Source organism: Musca autumnalis, unplaced genomic scaffold (assembly GCF_047663935.1).
Source record: "Musca autumnalis isolate F117 unplaced genomic scaffold, ASM4766393v1 scaffold_2, whole genome shotgun sequence".
Taxonomy (NCBI): domain Eukaryota; kingdom Metazoa; phylum Arthropoda; class Insecta; order Diptera; family Muscidae; genus Musca; species Musca autumnalis.
In genome coordinates, this window is record NW_027411755.1 from 70,812,025 (window position 1) to 70,834,972 (window position 22,948).

The 22,948-nt window shown below is 33.1% G+C and overlaps 1 protein-coding gene across 1 annotated transcript in view; it reads right to left on the reverse strand.

Moving 5' to 3' along the window:
• Positions 1-22,948, reverse strand: part of LOC141394063 (uncharacterized) — a 917,654-nt gene that overhangs the window by 552,256 nt on the left and 342,450 nt on the right. The window contains exon 6 of the mRNA XM_073967887.1: positions 22,767-22,858. Within this exon, the coding sequence (XP_073823988.1) occupies positions 22,767-22,858 (92 nt within the window). The remainder of the gene's footprint in view (positions 1-22,766; positions 22,859-22,948) is intronic.

The following is a 22,948-nucleotide window of genomic DNA, read 5'->3' on the forward strand; positions in this document are numbered from 1 at the left end:
ATTCTAGCTCTTCGCGTTTGCCTAATACAAAGGGTACCATATTTAGTACCTTTTGGTACTTTTCGTACACTTCTAGGTCGAATTTCCAAAAACCCATCCTTATCTCACCCCTACACACCGACAGCAACCCACAGTCAAAATTTCAGCTTTCTAGCTTCAGCGGTTTCGTCTGGGCGATGATATGTCAGTCACTCACTCACTCACTCACTCACTCACTCATCACTAAGCTCTTTTATATATATAGATTATTTATTATTTATTATTTATTATTTATTATTTATTATTTATTATTTATTATTTATTATTTATTATTTATTATTTATTATTTATTATTTATTATTTATTATTTATTATTTATTATTTATTATTTATTATTTATTATTTATTATTTATTATTTATTATTTATTATTTATTATTTATTATTTATTATTTATTATTTATTATTTATTATTTATTATTTATTATTTATTATTTATTATTTATTATTTATTATTTATTATTTATTATTTATTATTTATTATTTATTATTTATTATTTATTATTTATTATTTATTATTTATTATGTATTATTTATTATTTATTATAATGTTCGGATTCCAGCGCTATCTCTCCATCCAAAGGCAATTTATACCAAATTTAGTATTTTCCGTACTTAAAAGTACGAATTTCAGAATTACCTCAATCCTACACTTCAAAAGTAGTTTTAATTGCAAATTTCAGTATTCCATCTCTATGCGTTCACTCACATCCAAATTGTACCAAATTTAGTACTTTCCGTTCCTATAAGTATGAATTTCCAAAACTACCTCTATCCTACATTCCATCAGTAAACTTAATTCGAAATTTCAGGATTCCAACTCTATCCGTTCAACTAAATTTAAATTGTACCAAATTTAGTACCATTTAGTACTTTCCGTACCCATAAGTATACATTTCCAAGACTAACTCAATCCTACACTCCAAAAGTAATTAAATTCCAAATTTCAGGATTCCAGCTCTATCCGTTCACCTAAATAGAAATTGTACCAAATTTAGTACCGTTTACTACTTTTTGTACCCATAAGTAAGAATTTCCAAAACTACCTCATTCCTTTACTCCATCAGTAATCTTAATTCCAAATTGCAGGTTTCCATGTCTATCTAAATCCAAATTGTACCAAATTTTGTACCATTTAGTACTTTTCGTACACATAAGTATGAATTTCCAAAAGTACACCCATATCTCAATCGTACGCTTCAACGGTAATCTAAATTCCAAATTTCAGGTTTTCAGCTCTATCCGTTCACCCAAATCCAAATTGTACCAAATTTAGTACCATTTAGTACTACTCGTACACATAAGTACGAACTTCCAAAATAATTTCCTTATATCAACACCACTTCACAACCTTGATTTCCATACCAAATATGAACATTGTAGCTATATCCGCTCAAAATATACAATTGGTACCAAATTTAGTAACTTTTCGTACACTTAGAAGTCGAATTTCCAAAAACCCTTTGGTACATCTTTCTAAATCTTCATCAGTTACCCTCATTCCAAATTTCAGAATTCTAGCTCTTCCCGTTTGCCTAATACAAAGGGTACCATATTTAGTACCTTTTAGTACTTTTCGTACCCTTCTAGGTCGAATTTCCAAAAACCCAGCCTTATCTCACCCCTACACACCGACAGCAACCCACAGTCAAAATTTCAGCTTTCTAGCTTCAGCGGTTTCGTCTGGGCGATGATATACATGTCACTCACTCACTCACTCACTCACTCACTCAGTCATCACTAAGCTCTTTTATATATATAGATTATTTATTATTTATTATTTATTATTTATTATTTATTATTTATTATTTATTATTTATTATTTATTATTTATTATTTATTATTTATTATTTATTATTTATTATTTATTATTTATTATTTATTATTTATTATTTATTATTTATTATTTATTATGTATTATTTATTATTTATTATAATGTTCGGATTCCAGCGCTATCTCTCCATCCAAAGGCAATTTATACCAAATTTAGTATTTTCCGTACTTAAAAGTACGAATTTCAGAATTACCTCAATCCTACACTTCAAAAGTAGTTTTAATTGCAAATTTCAGTATTCCATCTCTATGCGTTCACTCACATCCAAATTGTACCAAATTTAGTACTTTCCGTTCCTATAAGTATGAATTTCCAAAACTACCTCTATCCTACATTCCATCAGTAAACTTAATTCGAAATTTCAGGATTCCAACTCTATCCGTTCAACTAAATTTAAATTGTACCAAATTTAGTACCATTTAGTACTTTCCGTACCCATAAGTATACATTTCCAAGACTAACTCAATCCTACACTCCAAAAGTAATTAAATTCCAAATTTCAGGATTCCAGCTCTATCCGTTCACCTAAATAGAAATTGTACCAAATTTAGTACCGTTTACTACTTTTTGTACCCATAAGTAAGAATTTCCAAAACTACCTCATTCCTTTACTCCATCAGTAATCTTAATTCCAAATTGCAGGTTTCCATGTCTATCTAAATCCAAATTGTACCAAATTTTGTACCATTTAGTACTTTTCGTACACATAAGTATGAATTTCCAAAAGTACACCCATATCTCAATCGTACGCTTCAACGGTAATCTAAATTCCAAATTTCAGGTTTTCAGCTCTATCCGTTCACCCAAATCCAAATTGTACCAAATTTAGTACCATTTAGTACTACTCGTACACATAAGTACGAACTTCCAAAATAATTTCCTTATATCAACACCACTTCACAACCTTGATTTCCATACCAAATATGAACATTGTAGCTATATCCGCTCAAAATATACAATTGGTACCAAATTTAGTAACTTTTCGTACACTTAGAAGTCGAATTTCCAAAAACCCTTTGGTACATCTTTCTAAATCTTCATCAGTTACCCTCATTCCAAATTTCAGAATTCTAGCTCTTCCCGTTTGCCTAATACAAAGGGTACCATATTTAGTACCTTTTAGTACTTTTCGTACCCTTCTAGGTCGAATTTCCAAAAACCCAGCCTTATCTCACCCCTACACACCGACAGCAACCCACAGTCAAAATTTCAGCTTTCTAGCTTCAGCGGTTTCGTCTGGGCGATGATATACATGTCACTCACTCACTCACTCACTCACTCACTCAGTCATCACTAAGCTCTTTTATATATATAGATTATTTATTATTTATTATTTATTATTTATTATTTATTATTTATTATTTATTATTTATTATTTATTATTTATTATTTATTATTTATTATTTATTATTTATTATTTATTATTTATTATTTATTATTTATTATTTATTATTTATTATTTATTATGTATTATTTATTATTTATTATAATGTTCGGATTCCAGCGCTATCTCTCCATCCAAAGGCAATTTATACCAAATTTAGTATTTTCCGTACTTAAAAGTACGAATTTCAGAATTACCTCAATCCTACACTTCAAAAGTAGTTTTAATTGCAAATTTCAGTATTCCATCTCTATGCGTTCACTCACATCCAAATTGTACCAAATTTAGTACTTTCCGTTCCTATAAGTATGAATTTCCAAAACTACCTCTATCCTACATTCCATCAGTAAACTTAATTCGAAATTTCAGGATTCCAACTCTATCCGTTCAACTAAATTTAAATTGTACCAAATTTAGTACCATTTAGTACTTTCCGTACCCATAAGTATACATTTCCAAGACTAACTCAATCCTACACTCCAAAAGTAATTAAATTCCAAATTTCAGGATTCCAGCTCTATCCGTTCACCTAAATAGAAATTGTACCAAATTTAGTACCGTTTACTACTTTTTGTACCCATAAGTAAGAATTTCCAAAACTACCTCATTCCTTTACTCCATCAGTAATCTTAATTCCAAATTGCAGGTTTCCATGTCTATCTAAATCCAAATTGTACCAAATTTTGTACCATTTAGTACTTTTCGTACACATAAGTATGAATTTCCAAAAGTACACCCATATCTCAATCGTACGCTTCAACGGTAATCTAAATTCCAAATTTCAGGTTTTCAGCTCTATCCGTTCACCCAAATCCAAATTGTACCAAATTTAGTACCATTTAGTACTACTCGTACACATAAGTACGAACTTCCAAAATAATTTCCTTATATCAACACCACTTCACAACCTTGATTTCCATACCAAATATGAACATTGTAGCTATATCCGCTCAAAATATACAATTGGTACCAAATTTAGTAACTTTTCGTACACTTAGAAGTCGAATTTCCAAAAACCCTTTGGTACATCTTTCTAAATCTTCATCAGTTACCCTCATTCCAAATTTCAGAATTCTAGCTCTTCCCGTTTGCCTAATACAAAGGGTACCATATTTAGTACCTTTTAGTACTTTTCGTACCCTTCTAGGTCGAATTTCCAAAAACCCAGCCTTATCTCACCCCTACACACCGACAGCAACCCACAGTCAAAATTTCAGCTTTCTAGCTTCAGCGGTTTCGTCTGGGCGATGATATACATGTCACTCACTCACTCACTCACTCACTCACTCAGTCATCACTAAGCTCTTTTATATATATAGATTATAATGTTCGGATTCCAGCGCTATCTCTCCATCCAAAGGCAATTTATACCAAATTTAGTATTTTCCGTACTTAAAAGTACGAATTTCAGAATTACCTCAATCCTACACTTCAAAAGTAGTTTTAATTGCAAATTTCAGTATTCCATCTCTATGCGTTCACTCACATCCAAATTGTACCAAATTTAGTACTTTCCGTTCCTATAAGTATGAATTTCCAAACTACCTCTATCCTACATTCCATCAGTAAACTTAATTCGAAATTTCAGGATTCCAACTCTATCCGTTCAACTAAATTTAAATTGTACCAAATTTAGTACCATTTAGTACTTTCCGTACCCATAAGTATACATTTCCAAGACTAACTCAATCCTACACTCCAAAAGTAATTAAATTCCAAATTTCAGGATTCCAGCTCTATCCGTTCACCTAAATAGAAATTGTACCAAATTTAGTACCGTTTACTACTTTTTGTACCCATAAGTAAGAATTTCCAAAACTACCTCATTCCTTTACTCCATCAGTAATCTTAATTCCAAATTGCAGGTTTCCATGTCTATCTAAATCCAAATTGTACCAAATTTTGTACCATTTAGTACTTTTCGTACACATAAGTATGAATTTCCAAAAGTACACCCATATCTCAATCGTACGCTTCAACGGTAATCTAAATTCCAAATTTCAGGTTTTCAGCTCTATCCGTTCACCCAAATCCAAATTGTACCAAATTTAGTACCATTTAGTACTACTCGTACACATAAGTACGAACTTCCAAAATAATTTCCTTATATCAACACCACTTCACAACCTTGATTTCCATACCAAATATGAACATTGTAGCTATATCCGCTCAAAATATACAATTGGTACCAAATTTAGTAACTTTTCGTACACTTAGAAGTCGAATTTCCAAAAACCCTTTGGTACATCTTTCTAAATCTTCATCAGTTACCCTCATTCCAAATTTCAGAATTCTAGCTCTTCCCGTTTGCCTAATACAAAGGGTACCATATTTAGTACCTTTTAGTACTTTTCGTACCCTTCTAGGTCGAATTTCCAAAAACCCAGCCTTATCTCACCCCTACACACCGACAGCAACCCACAGTCAAAATTTCAGCTTTCTAGCTTCAGCGGTTTCGTCTGGGCGATGATATACATGTCACTCACTCACTCACTCACTCACTCACTCAGTCATCACTAAGCTCTTTTATATATATAGATTATTTATTATTTATTATTTATTATTTATTATTTATTATTTATTATTTATTATTTATTATTTATTATTTATTATTTATTATTTATTATTTATTATTTATTATTTATTATTTATTATTTATTATTTATTATTTATTATTTATTATTTATTATTTATTATTTATTATTTATTATTTATTATTTATTATTTATTATTTATTATTTATTATTTATTATTTATTATTTATTATTTATTATTTATTATTTATTATTTATTATTTATTATTTATTATTTATTATTTATTATTTATTATTTATTATGTATTATTTATTATTTATTATAATGTTCGGATTCCAGCGCTATCTCTCCATCCAAAGGCAATTTATACCAAATTTAGTATTTTCCGTACTTAAAAGTACGAATTTCAGAATTACCTCAATCCTACACTTCAAAAGTAGTTTTAATTGCAAATTTCAGTATTCCATCTCTATGCGTTCACTCACATCCAAATTGTACCAAATTTAGTACTTTCCGTTCCTATAAGTATGAATTTCCAAAACTACCTCTATCCTACATTCCATCAGTAAACTTAATTCGAAATTTCAGGATTCCAACTCTATCCGTTCAACTAAATTTAAATTGTACCAAATTTAGTACCATTTAGTACTTTCCGTACCCATAAGTATACATTTCCAAGACTAACTCAATCCTACACTCCAAAAGTAATTAAATTCCAAATTTCAGGATTCCAGCTCTATCCGTTCACCTAAATAGAAATTGTACCAAATTTAGTACCGTTTACTACTTTTTGTACCCATAAGTAAGAATTTCCAAAACTACCTCATTCCTTTACTCCATCAGTAATCTTAATTCCAAATTGCAGGTTTCCATGTCTATCTAAATCCAAATTGTACCAAATTTTGTACCATTTAGTACTTTTCGTACACATAAGTATGAATTTCCAAAAGTACACCCATATCTCAATCGTACGCTTCAACGGTAATCTAAATTCCAAATTTCAGGTTTTCAGCTCTATCCGTTCACCCAAATCCAAATTGTACCAAATTTAGTACCATTTAGTACTACTCGTACACATAAGTACGAACTTCCAAAATAATTTCCTTATATCAACACCACTTCACAACCTTGATTTCCATACCAAATATGAACATTGTAGCTATATCCGCTCAAAATATACAATTGGTACCAAATTTAGTAACTTTTCGTACACTTAGAAGTCGAATTTCCAAAAACCCTTTGGTACATCTTTCTAAATCTTCATCAGTTACCCTCATTCCAAATTTCAGAATTCTAGCTCTTCCCGTTTGCCTAATACAAAGGGTACCATATTTAGTACCTTTTAGTACTTTTCGTACCCTTCTAGGTCGAATTTCCAAAAACCCAGCCTTATCTCACCCCTACACACCGACAGCAACCCACAGTCAAAATTTCAGCTTTCTAGCTTCAGCGGTTTCGTCTGGGCGATGATATACATGTCACTCACTCACTCACTCACTCACTCACTCAGTCATCACTAAGCTCTTTTATATATATAGATTATTTATTATTTATTATTTATTATTTATTATTTATTATTTATTATTTATTATTTATTATTTATTATTTATTATTTATTATTTATTATTTATTATTTATTATTTATTATTTATTATTTATTATTTATTATTTATTATTTATTATTTATTATTTATTATGTATTATTTATTATTTATTATAATGTTCGGATTCCAGCGCTATCTCTCCATCCAAAGGCAATTTATACCAAATTTAGTATTTTCCGTACTTAAAAGTACGAATTTCAGAATTACCTCAATCCTACACTTCAAAAGTAGTTTTAATTGCAAATTTCAGTATTCCATCTCTATGCGTTCACTCACATCCAAATTGTACCAAATTTAGTACTTTCCGTTCCTATAAGTATGAATTTCCAAAACTACCTCTATCCTACATTCCATCAGTAAACTTAATTCGAAATTTCAGGATTCCAACTCTATCCGTTCAACTAAATTTAAATTGTACCAAATTTAGTACCATTTAGTACTTTCCGTACCCATAAGTATACATTTCCAAGACTAACTCAATCCTACACTCCAAAAGTAATTAAATTCCAAATTTCAGGATTCCAGCTCTATCCGTTCACCTAAATAGAAATTGTACCAAATTTAGTACCGTTTACTACTTTTTGTACCCATAAGTAAGAATTTCCAAAACTACCTCATTCCTTTACTCCATCAGTAATCTTAATTCCAAATTGCAGGTTTCCATGTCTATCTAAATCCAAATTGTACCAAATTTTGTACCATTTAGTACTTTTCGTACACATAAGTATGAATTTCCAAAAGTACACCCATATCTCAATCGTACGCTTCAACGGTAATCTAAATTCCAAATTTCAGGTTTTCAGCTCTATCCGTTCACCCAAATCCAAATTGTACCAAATTTAGTACCATTTAGTACTACTCGTACACATAAGTACGAACTTCCAAAATAATTTCCTTATATCAACACCACTTCACAACCTTGATTTCCATACCAAATATGAACATTGTAGCTATATCCGCTCAAAATATACAATTGGTACCAAATTTAGTAACTTTTCGTACACTTAGAAGTCGAATTTCCAAAAACCCTTTGGTACATCTTTCTAAATCTTCATCAGTTACCCTCATTCCAAATTTCAGAATTCTAGCTCTTCCCGTTTGCCTAATACAAAGGGTACCATATTTAGTACCTTTTAGTACTTTTCGTACCCTTCTAGGTCGAATTTCCAAAAACCCAGCCTTATCTCACCCCTACACACCGACAGCAACCCACAGTCAAAATTTCAGCTTTCTAGCTTCAGCGGTTTCGTCTGGGCGATGATATACATGTCACTCACTCACTCACTCACTCACTCACTCAGTCATCACTAAGCTCTTTTATATATATAGATTATTTATTATTTATTATTTATTATTTATTATTTATTATTTATTATTTATTATTTATTATTTATTATTTATTATTTATTATTTATTATTTATTATTTATTATTTATTATTTATTATTTATTATTTATTATTTATTATTTATTATTTATTATTTATTATTTATTATTTATTATGTATTATTTATTATTTATTATAATGTTCGGATTCCAGCGCTATCTCTCCATCCAAAGGCAATTTATACCAAATTTAGTATTTTCCGTACTTAAAAGTACGAATTTCAGAATTACCTCAATCCTACACTTCAAAAGTAGTTTTAATTGCAAATTTCAGTATTCCATCTCTATGCGTTCACTCACATCCAAATTGTACCAAATTTAGTACTTTCCGTTCCTATAAGTATGAATTTCCAAAACTACCTCTATCCTACATTCCATCAGTAAACTTAATTCGAAATTTCAGGATTCCAACTCTATCCGTTCAACTAAATTTAAATTGTACCAAATTTAGTACCATTTAGTACTTTCCGTACCCATAAGTATACATTTCCAAGACTAACTCAATCCTACACTCCAAAAGTAATTAAATTCCAAATTTCAGGATTCCAGCTCTATCCGTTCACCTAAATAGAAATTGTACCAAATTTAGTACCGTTTACTACTTTTTGTACCCATAAGTAAGAATTTCCAAAACTACCTCATTCCTTTACTCCATCAGTAATCTTAATTCCAAATTGCAGGTTTCCATGTCTATCTAAATCCAAATTGTACCAAATTTTGTACCATTTAGTACTTTTCGTACACATAAGTATGAATTTCCAAAAGTACACCCATATCTCAATCGTACGCTTCAACGGTAATCTAAATTCCAAATTTCAGGTTTTCAGCTCTATCCGTTCACCCAAATCCAAATTGTACCAAATTTAGTACCATTTAGTACTACTCGTACACATAAGTACGAACTTCCAAAATAATTTCCTTATATCAACACCACTTCACAACCTTGATTTCCATACCAAATATGAACATTGTAGCTATATCCGCTCAAAATATACAATTGGTACCAAATTTAGTAACTTTTCGTACACTTAGAAGTCGAATTTCCAAAAACCCTTTGGTACATCTTTCTAAATCTTCATCAGTTACCCTCATTCCAAATTTCAGAATTCTAGCTCTTCCCGTTTGCCTAATACAAAGGGTACCATATTTAGTACCTTTTAGTACTTTTCGTACCCTTCTAGGTCGAATTTCCAAAAACCCAGCCTTATCTCACCCCTACACACCGACAGCAACCCACAGTCAAAATTTCAGCTTTCTAGCTTCAGCGGTTTCGTCTGGGCGATGATATACATGTCACTCACTCACTCACTCACTCACTCACTCAGTCATCACTAAGCTCTTTTATATATATAGATTATAATGTTCGGATTCCAGCGCTATCTCTCCATCCAAAGGCAATTTATACCAAATTTAGTATTTTCCGTACTTAAAAGTACGAATTTCAGAATTACCTCAATCCTACACTTCAAAAGTAGTTTTAATTGCAAATTTCAGTATTCCATCTCTATGCGTTCACTCACATCCAAATTGTACCAAATTTAGTACTTTCCGTTCCTATAAGTATGAATTTCCAAACTACCTCTATCCTACATTCCATCAGTAAACTTAATTCGAAATTTCAGGATTCCAACTCTATCCGTTCAACTAAATTTAAATTGTACCAAATTTAGTACCATTTAGTACTTTCCGTACCCATAAGTATACATTTCCAAGACTAACTCAATCCTACACTCCAAAAGTAATTAAATTCCAAATTTCAGGATTCCAGCTCTATCCGTTCACCTAAATAGAAATTGTACCAAATTTAGTACCGTTTACTACTTTTTGTACCCATAAGTAAGAATTTCCAAAACTACCTCATTCCTTTACTCCATCAGTAATCTTAATTCCAAATTGCAGGTTTCCATGTCTATCTAAATCCAAATTGTACCAAATTTTGTACCATTTAGTACTTTTCGTACACATAAGTATGAATTTCCAAAAGTACACCCATATCTCAATCGTACGCTTCAACGGTAATCTAAATTCCAAATTTCAGGTTTTCAGCTCTATCCGTTCACCCAAATCCAAATTGTACCAAATTTAGTACCATTTAGTACTACTCGTACACATAAGTACGAACTTCCAAAATAATTTCCTTATATCAACACCACTTCACAACCTTGATTTCCATACCAAATATGAACATTGTAGCTATATCCGCTCAAAATATACAATTGGTACCAAATTTAGTAACTTTTCGTACACTTAGAAGTCGAATTTCCAAAAACCCTTTGGTACATCTTTCTAAATCTTCATCAGTTACCCTCATTCCAAATTTCAGAATTCTAGCTCTTCCCGTTTGCCTAATACAAAGGGTACCATATTTAGTACCTTTTAGTACTTTTCGTACCCTTCTAGGTCGAATTTCCAAAAACCCAGCCTTATCTCACCCCTACACACCGACAGCAACCCACAGTCAAAATTTCAGCTTTCTAGCTTCAGCGGTTTCGTCTGGGCGATGATATACATGTCACTCACTCACTCACTCACTCACTCACTCAGTCATCACTAAGCTCTTTTATATATATAGATTATGTATTATTTATTATTTATTATAATGTTCGGATTCCAGCGCTATCTCTCCATCCAAAGGCAATTTATACCAAATTTAGTATTTTCCGTACTTAAAAGTACGAATTTCAGAATTACCTCAATCCTACACTTCAAAAGTAGTTTTAATTGCAAATTTCAGTATTCCATCTCTATGCGTTCACTCACATCCAAATTGTACCAAATTTAGTACTTTCCGTTCCTATAAGTATGAATTTCCAAAACTACCTCTATCCTACATTCCATCAGTAAACTTAATTCGAAATTTCAGGATTCCAACTCTATCCGTTCAACTAAATTTAAATTGTACCAAATTTAGTACCATTTAGTACTTTCCGTACCCATAAGTATACATTTCCAAGACTAACTCAATCCTACACTCCAAAAGTAATTAAATTCCAAATTTCAGGATTCCAGCTCTATCCGTTCACCTAAATAGAAATTGTACCAAATTTAGTACCGTTTACTACTTTTTGTACCCATAAGTAAGAATTTCCAAAACTACCTCATTCCTTTACTCCATCAGTAATCTTAATTCCAAATTGCAGGTTTCCATGTCTATCTAAATCCAAATTGTACCAAATTTTGTACCATTTAGTACTTTTCGTACACATAAGTATGAATTTCCAAAAGTACACCCATATCTCAATCGTACGCTTCAACGGTAATCTAAATTCCAAATTTCAGGTTTTCAGCTCTATCCGTTCACCCAAATCCAAATTGTACCAAATTTAGTACCATTTAGTACTACTCGTACACATAAGTACGAACTTCCAAAATAATTTCCTTATATCAACACCACTTCACAACCTTGATTTCCATACCAAATATGAACATTGTAGCTATATCCGCTCAAAATATACAATTGGTACCAAATTTAGTAACTTTTCGTACACTTAGAAGTCGAATTTCCAAAAACCCTTTGGTACATCTTTCTAAATCTTCATCAGTTACCCTCATTCCAAATTTCAGAATTCTAGCTCTTCCCGTTTGCCTAATACAAAGGGTACCATATTTAGTACCTTTTAGTACTTTTCGTACCCTTCTAGGTCGAATTTCCAAAAACCCAGCCTTATCTCACCCCTACACACCGACAGCAACCCACAGTCAAAATTTCAGCTTTCTAGCTTCAGCGGTTTCGTCTGGGCGATGATATACATGTCACTCACTCACTCACTCACTCACTCACTCAGTCATCACTAAGCTCTTTTATATATATAGATTATAATGTTCGGATTCCAGCGCTATCTCTCCATCCAAAGGCAATTTATACCAAATTTAGTATTTTCCGTACTTAAAAGTACGAATTTCAGAATTACCTCAATCCTACACTTCAAAAGTAGTTTTAATTGCAAATTTCAGTATTCCATCTCTATGCGTTCACTCACATCCAAATTGTACCAAATTTAGTACTTTCCGTTCCTATAAGTATGAATTTCCAAACTACCTCTATCCTACATTCCATCAGTAAACTTAATTCGAAATTTCAGGATTCCAACTCTATCCGTTCAACTAAATTTAAATTGTACCAAATTTAGTACCATTTAGTACTTTCCGTACCCATAAGTATACATTTCCAAGACTAACTCAATCCTACACTCCAAAAGTAATTAAATTCCAAATTTCAGGATTCCAGCTCTATCCGTTCACCTAAATAGAAATTGTACCAAATTTAGTACCGTTTACTACTTTTTGTACCCATAAGTAAGAATTTCCAAAACTACCTCATTCCTTTACTCCATCAGTAATCTTAATTCCAAATTGCAGGTTTCCATGTCTATCTAAATCCAAATTGTACCAAATTTTGTACCATTTAGTACTTTTCGTACACATAAGTATGAATTTCCAAAAGTACACCCATATCTCAATCGTACGCTTCAACGGTAATCTAAATTCCAAATTTCAGGTTTTCAGCTCTATCCGTTCACCCAAATCCAAATTGTACCAAATTTAGTACCATTTAGTACTACTCGTACACATAAGTACGAACTTCCAAAATAATTTCCTTATATCAACACCACTTCACAACCTTGATTTCCATACCAAATATGAACATTGTAGCTATATCCGCTCAAAATATACAATTGGTACCAAATTTAGTAACTTTTCGTACACTTAGAAGTCGAATTTCCAAAAACCCTTTGGTACATCTTTCTAAATCTTCATCAGTTACCCTCATTCCAAATTTCAGAATTCTAGCTCTTCCCGTTTGCCTAATACAAAGGGTACCATATTTAGTACCTTTTAGTACTTTTCGTACCCTTCTAGGTCGAATTTCCAAAAACCCAGCCTTATCTCACCCCTACACACCGACAGCAACCCACAGTCAAAATTTCAGCTTTCTAGCTTCAGCGGTTTCGTCTGGGCGATGATATACATGTCACTCACTCACTCACTCACTCACTCACTCAGTCATCACTAAGCTCTTTTATATATATAGATAAAGTATAAAATATATTAAATATAATATATCAAAAAATATTAAATATAAAATTTAATATAAAAATATAAAATATAAAAAAAAACAGAAAAAATATAAGATATAAAATAAAAAATATAATATATAATTTTTTGGCCATACCTTTTTGTCACACATTCTCATATAAATGTAAGAATTTTCACATGTATTCATTCAATTCTCACATTTTGCTCTTTCTTTTGCACCCATTATTACTCACATTAAAAAATTCTTTTGTTATTAAATTTCCAGAATAACTGAATATTTATTTACCCTTATTTCCATAATAATATAATGTATGAAGTAATGTCGACAGTGTCAACAATGTTGACCTTTTTTCTCAATATAACCTAAAACTCCCTACCATTCCATTTTGCAAAAAAAAAAAATCAACATTCATATATAGCCTTTATTAAAATTTTTGTGGGGGTTTTCATTAAATTCATTTTTTGCTTTAAAGATTGTCAGTCATCTGACCTACTGTTCCATTCTCTTCATTGCAGCTTTTGTACTGTGGATTTTTTTTCTCTTTGTTCTATAACAAGATTGACATGACATACATACTGTTAATCGGTTAACATAGGAAAATTACTGACCACATGGCCTGAAAAATGAATATATGAATCAAGGACGTTTTTTTTCATTATTACCAGAACATCAATTATGTTATGACAAAACATCAGTCATCGTTTGATGAAAATGTGTAAATCTGTGAATAAAGGAAGTTGTTAACATTCGTTGTTTTTTCCGTGACCAGGTTTTTTTTATATCAATGGATATTGAGTGAATAATTTTACAGTTATTTATGTGTGTGTGCGTTTGGGGTTTTAACTGGATTAAGCAATTAATATTTCATCAATTTTTCAATATAATCCAGCTTGTTTTTTGTGATATTAAAAATGGTTTTTTAGAGAAATTTAAAAACAAAATGTAAATAAGAGTAATTTAAATATTAAAACAGCCCATGTTGTATTTGATATACAACAGTTCTATGGATTGTTTGGTCATGTTCAAAAATTAAGTCAACTCAATTTTTGGTACCCTAGAAAAATGTTAATCCTTTTGTATCCTCTGTTTTTTAGCTATTCCCTTTCTAAACCTAACCAACACAATGGCTCAATTTATCACTTTTTCATATCGAGCAAAACGAGCAAAAAGCCTGCAAACTGCCATAAAAAATTGATGTACATCACCACACAGAACCAGTTGTGTACGCAATTGATTACTTTTCGGCATGTTCCATAGACCTGGCGAAGGATTATCCCCCCAAACACCCAGCTACCTTTACAAGAAATCGTTCCACAATCGTTCATTTGCGAATGAAAAACTCCCATGGCAACATATTTTGTTAATTTATGATTGCTAACGGTAGTCAATTTGATTTTCTAGTTGTCATATTTTTAACTCCGTTTTAACAAAAACACTTCGTTTACTTTTAGATTTTTCATTTGTCAAAACTTGCAATCCTTGGTAGCTGTAACTGTTGGTGTTTGAAATGACCCAATGCCATCGTGCCATATTGCCCTTTGCTTTGCTGCATTTGACCTGTTCACACTTGAAATTTATCATCATTCACAGCTTAGCACCAAACGACGAACACACGAAAGATGTCAGCTGCATTCAATTTTTCTCAAAAGCATGTTCTCAATTATTCTTAAAGGGCAATTTTTTTTCTTCTACTTCTCCTTAAGGCTGTTTGAAAGGCGATGTGTGTTTTGTATTTACTCTTTAGTTTGGCTTTGTTTTTTCTTTTTGTTTAAGTAAAGAAAACTAACCACCTGGTTTGTTTATTTATGGTTTGTTATTCAGTTTCTTAATCTGCTTATTTGAAGTGTATGAATCACAGTGAAAGGAATCAGCATCAGACGGTTTTGCTGGGAGCAAAAATGAGCTCTGTTAAAAATTCAAAAAAATTAATTTAACTCAAAATAAAAAAATAAATAAAAGCAAAATTTCGGTTTGTGGCTACAGAGTTTCTTAGAAATTCTCCAAATTCTTTTTGAGACTATGACAAACGAATGCAGTAAAATTTTAAAAAATTATCCGTGACGATCCGTGATGCGAAGAAAAACAATGTTGTACCATTGGTGGAGCAGGTTCCTGAAGGCGTGGATCGATATAGACCATCTTCAAACTGTTGGTAAGTTCGAAAACATGTTAGGAAGTGCGCACCCTCTTCTAGAGTTGTCCTTCTCAATATTCAATTAGGGAATTTTTATAGAGTTTTGCTAAATGAACTATATGGAACTATCTAGTTCACTCCGCAGTACTAATGGGCCAATGAAAAAACTGCGTATACATAATATCACATGTTATATTTTATGACGTTACTCATACGTTGTAGAACCAGTACAGTGAACTAGGAACAAGATTGGTCAACTCTAGATTTTTAAAATATTGAGTGTCCTTATGTCAATAAGAACAGACTTCCCACAGAACAACATTTGGAACCACAACCCAGCAAAAAAAACTCATTACAAATCTCCTTACTATTTCATTACTTAAACAAAAACCAATTTGTTGTGCCCATATGACCACAATGACTGCATGCGGTAAACCTTTAAAATAATCCGACAAAAAACCCTTAAATTTCACTCCAGAAGGAAACGAAAATACTACTAGTACAAAGTATAAATCAAATTGGTTAAACTTAGTACCCAGAAAGGTCGTCGGAAATGGTCAGATCAACGCCATTTTGTCTGAAACGGATAGGTTTACCTATTCAAAGAAAAATACTATAAACAAGTCAGCTTTGTCGACAGGGATATAGCCTCAGCCTCGGACCTAAAGATACGAAATAAACACAATACTTCTGACGAATATAGGGATTTCTAAATTTTTTTGCACCAATTTCTCAGGAAGTACGAACTTGCCTCAAAAAATGTAACAAGGTCGCATCCACAACTTGCTGCCACAAAATTTAAAAACGATTCCAGACGAGTCCTTAAGCTACACTCTTTCCCAACTTTGTGGGTGGGGGGTTGTTCCGAAAGAGTGTTCGGATGTAGTCAATATTCGGGGGTGATCCGAGTCCGTAAGAAATAATACGACGCACTATGTCGCGAGTTCATATTAGCTGTGGCCAAAAATAGAAGGAGTTATCATAGGTGCTTCAATTTTGGTACACGTAGTTATTATTGACTTACAATATCCAGGACAAAAAAACTGGGATGGTCGGTCCACGTTTTTATGTAGCCCCCATAGAACCGTACCTCCCGATTTTTCGGTATTTTGTAAGTTTTTGCCACACCGACCAACCGAAATGACTGAAATTTGGTGTTTAGTCTTCGGCAGAGGTATAAAACATTCCAACATAGAATTATGGGTGTATGTCCACGTGTTGATATAGACCCCATAGAACGGTTCGTTCCGATTGTTGGTATTTTGAAACCTTAAGCCTCATTATTACACATTTCTGAAATTTGGAATTTAGTCTTCGTTGGAGGTATAAAAGTTCCACCTCGAAATTTGTCGGTATATGTATGTACATACATGCCTTCATATAACCCCCATAGGACATTACCTCCCGATTTTCGATATTTTGAAGGTCTCAGCCTCGTACGTACTATTACGTACTTAATAAGCTCACAAAAATATATGATGATCGGACCATTGGTTTTCGAGCTATAGCTGTCAAGAAAGGGGGTAACCCCTGAATGAGGTGGTCACTGAAAAAGAGAAATAACATGTTCGTCTGCGAACCTCTGCAGCTGGAACCTTTATAGGTTTGAAGTACTCACTTTTCACAACACAAACAGCAAATAATATCGATATACACTTTAATACAATTTATTTTCCCACTCCACTAATTTTAAATTTTGGTTCACAAAATCGGTGTACTAAGTACCACAGACTTGGGTAGCTGTAAACTCCATATGATCACTATTTACTTCCAAACAAAATTAAATCCATATTTATTACATCCAAAGCAACTGTAAACGTATATTTTAGAACGATAAATTACTTAAAATATTAATTTATTGGAGCATAATAAAAGTTATTAATTTTAGTAAAATAAGGACAAAAATACATTTTTCCAACAATTGTCGGATTTGAACCTTCACATGGAAAAAACTACATGACAAATCAATACCATAATTCAAATTCCTTCAAATTGAAATATTTACTATCACTTCTCATCAATAAATTTGTATTCCGAAGTACTTGATTTTGAACATTTTTGGCCACGATCGTGACACAGTGCGACGTAGAACGTTTGGAATAAATCGGTTTCTCCCTTCGAGGATATTTTACGTACTACTCAGTTTAGTTGGGACCGGCAGGTTATTTGGAGTTTTCAGCTAATTTTTCAGGAAATAATGACTTGTCCCAAAAAAAGATGCGCCGTCGTAACATGGCACGAAAAAAATTCAAAACGATCCGAGAAGAGCTGTTAAACTGAACTGTTTATATTTTTGTGTGGGAGGTACACTGCGGAGAATACGACAACCATATTCAAAGCTGATCTATGTCTGGAAACTTACGCAATGTTATGACTAATTCGGTTACTAACTTCGAGAGTTATTTTGTGGGGGAGGTTCCGGAAGGAGTGGATAGATATAGTCTATCTTGGAACTTAAACTAAGTTTGATCAAAATATTACGATATCCAAAATTTCACCAAATCGGTTGATTCGTACCAGAGTTGACGTGCGCTCAAGCCAGCCAGACAGTCGACTACATCAACTCCAAACTGTCTAAAACGCATTTCGTTCAAACACACTTAAGGTCTAAAGCCATTATTTTGATGAGGCACAATTTTGGTCGTATCAAAGGCTGAGGGTATCAAAGCGAAAGAAATGTCTCTTATACCATCCTAATTTTTACAGCACATGTAAACGATCTCTAATCTCTTCGGAAATAAAAAGTTTTGGAGAAAGGAGGTGCCTTGTACAGATGGAAAAGGGTGTATAACAGAGATTTTATACATTATTTTAAGGTACAATATTTTGTTCTCATTGAAACCAAGAAGAAGCAGACTTTTTGGCTTAGAGATTTGATCGTGCATTCACCCATGATTCGCAGTCTCCGCGTTGTGAGCATTTAAGTGACTGCGACATAATAAATGTTCAATTGTTTCCGTCTCCTCTTCATCTTTACATAACCTACAGTAGCCCACATTTTCCATTTGCAGGACACTGATCTTATTCTGCAGTGACCCGTGATTATTCCTACCATTAATTTCAGGTCAAATTTTTCATGGAGAGTGAGGATGTATTTCAGCGCTTAAAGAGGCCATACTTCAACCGCCGCTTGAAATGGCACACAGATGTCTTGATCGAGTTGTCAACTTCAATATCAGTTGACACCGAACAACAACCAGCTAGTTTATCTTTTCGAGCTTTTTCATTTCCATCGATGTTGTAGTAACTCGGGACTGAACACAAGGTTACAATTCATTTTAGCGTTTTCGCTGCAGACTGGATAGAGTGGAATCTAAATGGTTTAAGGGCAGCTTGACTCTCGACATAGATAGTCACCGGTTCAGGTATGTCCCTTTTATGTTATTTATCAACTCTGCTGTTTTTTTAATTCCAAAGATCTCAGCTTGGAAAGCACTACAATTTTCGTTCAACCTCACTGAGGGCCGTATATTGAGGGTATCGCTGTTCCTGTTCCCATTTTCAGGTTGGAGCCATCGGTATACACCTCCATACCAGGTAGAGGTATTGGGTAAGTGTACATCAAATTATATCATCAAGTATAGCTTTGGTGTAATCCCAGTGATAGTCCTGATCGTCGTAAGATTGCAGCGTGACCATGCTCGGAGTAGCGCCTTGAATTTATCTCCTTTAGTCGGAGAGAACCAGCTTCTGCACTACAAGATTTAACGGGTAAGGGTCAAGTAGCACATTAAGGGCAGCCTACTGAGTGATTTTGTGGCATCGGTGATTAAAAGTGATATTGTTTAGTTTATAAAGAAACGTTGTGTTGCTCAAAGCATTGAACCATACCCGAGAGCCATAAAAAGGGTCGCGAAGATCCGGTGGTTTCCCCACCTCTTACCAATGGAATTCTTACATGAATAAAGAGCTATTAGACCTCTCTGCACACATTGTTTGACGTTTCCACGTTAATTGGTGGTCCAGAATGACGCCGAGGTACTTGGCTTCAAAACAGAGCTCAAGCGTTGGTAGGGTGAATAGTTTTGACTTTTGTCCTGTTCGTAAACAGAACCTGCTCTGTCTTGGATGGGTTCATTTGAAGACCATTGTTGTACGCCCATCTCGATAGTTTGACTAGAGCTCCTTGCATGAGTTCCAACAGTGTTTATAGCAATTTCCCGATCACCATTATGACCATGTCGTCAGCATAAGCAGTCGTTTTTATTCGTAGTTTATCAAATTTCTTAAGTATTCCGTCTATCACCAAGAGCCACAGCAGTGGCTACAAACCACCCTTAGTGGTGTACTCCAGGTGACAGACTTCGAAATATAATTCTCTCCGATATATGAGTTGATTATCCTGCTGCAAAGCATTCCGTCAATCCAATTGATCAGTGTAGATGACATACCTAAGTCAGAGAGTGGATTATGGATTGATTCAAGCTTTAGTTATTAAAGGCTGCTAACGTATAGTTTGAGCTTTCCATATTCGTCTCGACAAAACCAATGTCGTTAGCAAAAGCTATCTTTTTTTCGTAGTTTATCAAATTTCTTAGTATTCCGTTTATCAACAGAAGCCACAGCAGTGGTGACAAAACACCCCCTTATAGTGTAACCCTGGTGACAGACATGCGAATGATATTTGAGTTGATTGTCCTGCTGCTGAACATTGCGTCAAGCCAATTGATCAGTGTAGAGGAAACAGTTACGTTAGAGAGTGCATTGTAGATTGATTCAAACTTAACGATACTAAAGGCACCTTATATGTCAAGAAAGGCTATAGTTTAAGTAAGTAAGGTCTCGACCGATTTGCATTTGATCTAGAGATGTTGGGCAGGACTAATAGCAGTATTTGAAGGTCTGGTCCAGGTTACAAAGTGCAGCAGCCTTTCTAAGGTTTTCAATAGAAAAGAGGATAGGCAAGAACGTAACAAGCAAGAACGTAACAAAGATAATAACTATGTATTTCGATTTGTTTTTGTTTTGGAATCAACCTGCTGCTAATTTACTAATCCACTGCAAAAGAGTCACTTTTTTCTAAACATTCACATTTTGGTCTTCCTTCTTCTTGGTCGACACTGATATATAGTCTTCGGGAAGTGTGTGACTTGACTTTCCCGCTTTTGAAATGTATGTCACAGTGACTTCCGCCCATAGGGTCGGAAAGCCATGCTGCATACGGTTGGAGTGCTGCAGTGCATCCATGCAGTTGGGGAAGTGGTTACTGGCTAGGAGATCCAGATTTTTTATACCAAAGTTTGTCCATGTGCCATCTTCCTATTCCTTTACTCCCTCTATTGACTCGCTAAAGAAGATCCAAGATCTACGCATAGCCTTCTTCTATTGTACTTATTGAAAGAAACTTTGTAGTTCTCCCAATCTGTGGACATTAGGGTTATTGAAATATAAAAAAGTTCACGAACAAAACGATTTTAAAAAAATATTTTTTTTGAAAAAAATTCTGAAGTGAAGAAATTTTTTTTTCTCAAAATGTTTTATTGTTGCATGAATGAATAAACGTATGCCTACTAATAACTAAAATATCGTTTTTTCCATTCAAATATTGAAAAAAGTCGAGCACAAAATACTTTGAAAAAATTTAGATTTTTTGTTTTTGTTAAAAAATTATATCGTTGAAAAAAGTGTGTACGGCATTTTTATGATTATCAGAATTAAAGAAAATTAGTGAGAAACAAATGTTATGTCAGTTATCTCATGTGGCTCTAAAGTTTAAAAATTAGCCATAATTTTATAATAATTTTGTGCGTGACGTTTTTTCACCAAATCACCTTATAATTAAGATTTTATGTAATCTTATGTAGAAACTTATCACGCTATGATACAGGGATATGAGGTTGTAAAAAAGTCATAACCCTAGTTAACATACGTATATTTACTGCAGTCGTTTACGAGTAAGAAAGTATTCCGTAACAATACTGATTTCTCTAACCATTTTAACCGAAAATATCAATGCTCGAATCATGGGCACCAGGGCATGCGTTGTGGAAAATTTTGAAATTAAAATCTTCGTTGATTATATAATTAATCCTAAAGGGAAGATTTGCCATTGCCCGCATTCCTGGCTTATGTTGGAGGTGATGTGGGTCTATAACCACCAGATTGTTATGATATGGAATTCAAATCTCACATCTACATATTTAGTAGAAATTTTCCTTGTATGGGCAACACCATCCAAAATGATTTCAAATTATGTTGTGCAAAACTTGATGTGTCAACATAATTTCCCCTTCAAAAGTATTCTCCTGTGATTTTATATTACGGCTCAAGCAAGCTTTACTACTAGTTAAAAACAACAACAAAAAGCCTAACAGCGTAAGTGGTTGTCAATGAAACGGAAATTATGTACATTGTCACTGTAGCAAACAATCTGCCTTGATTTTCCTTTTTATTACAAAATCTGTCATTATTACTACCAATAACAACTGCATTTCCAGTGGACTTATTGTTAATACATTTACATGATTTACTTTACTGAAAAGCTTAATTATTGTCCCTTAATTAAATTTGCACTGAAGCTTAACAATCCGGCTGTCTCTAAAGACCATGGAAATGCGACTGTTATATACTATGGGGAAGAAAAGAAAAAACACAACAACGAACTTTACAAAAATAGCAAGGACATTGAAAGCCTGCATATGTTCAATATTGGCAACAGCGGTCATCGCCACCGTTGTTGCGCTGCTGATCGGCCTGTCAATTGTCATGAATACGAGAATTACACACAAAAAGGATAATAAAACCAAAGAAGCTGGAAAAAAGTAGAATGGAAACACACAAAAACCTTATGAGAACAAAAGAAGAAATACTTACCCATTGTTAGCGAACTTATATCGGGTATTTCACATTTGGTTCCTTTAAATCCTGGCGGACAGTGACAGGTTATGGCAGCATCACCAATATGTCTGTAAATGATAGAGACATGGAGAAAGGATGAGAAAAATGGACATGAATAAATAAGTTTTCGTTTTTTCATTCACAATAATAAACAAGAA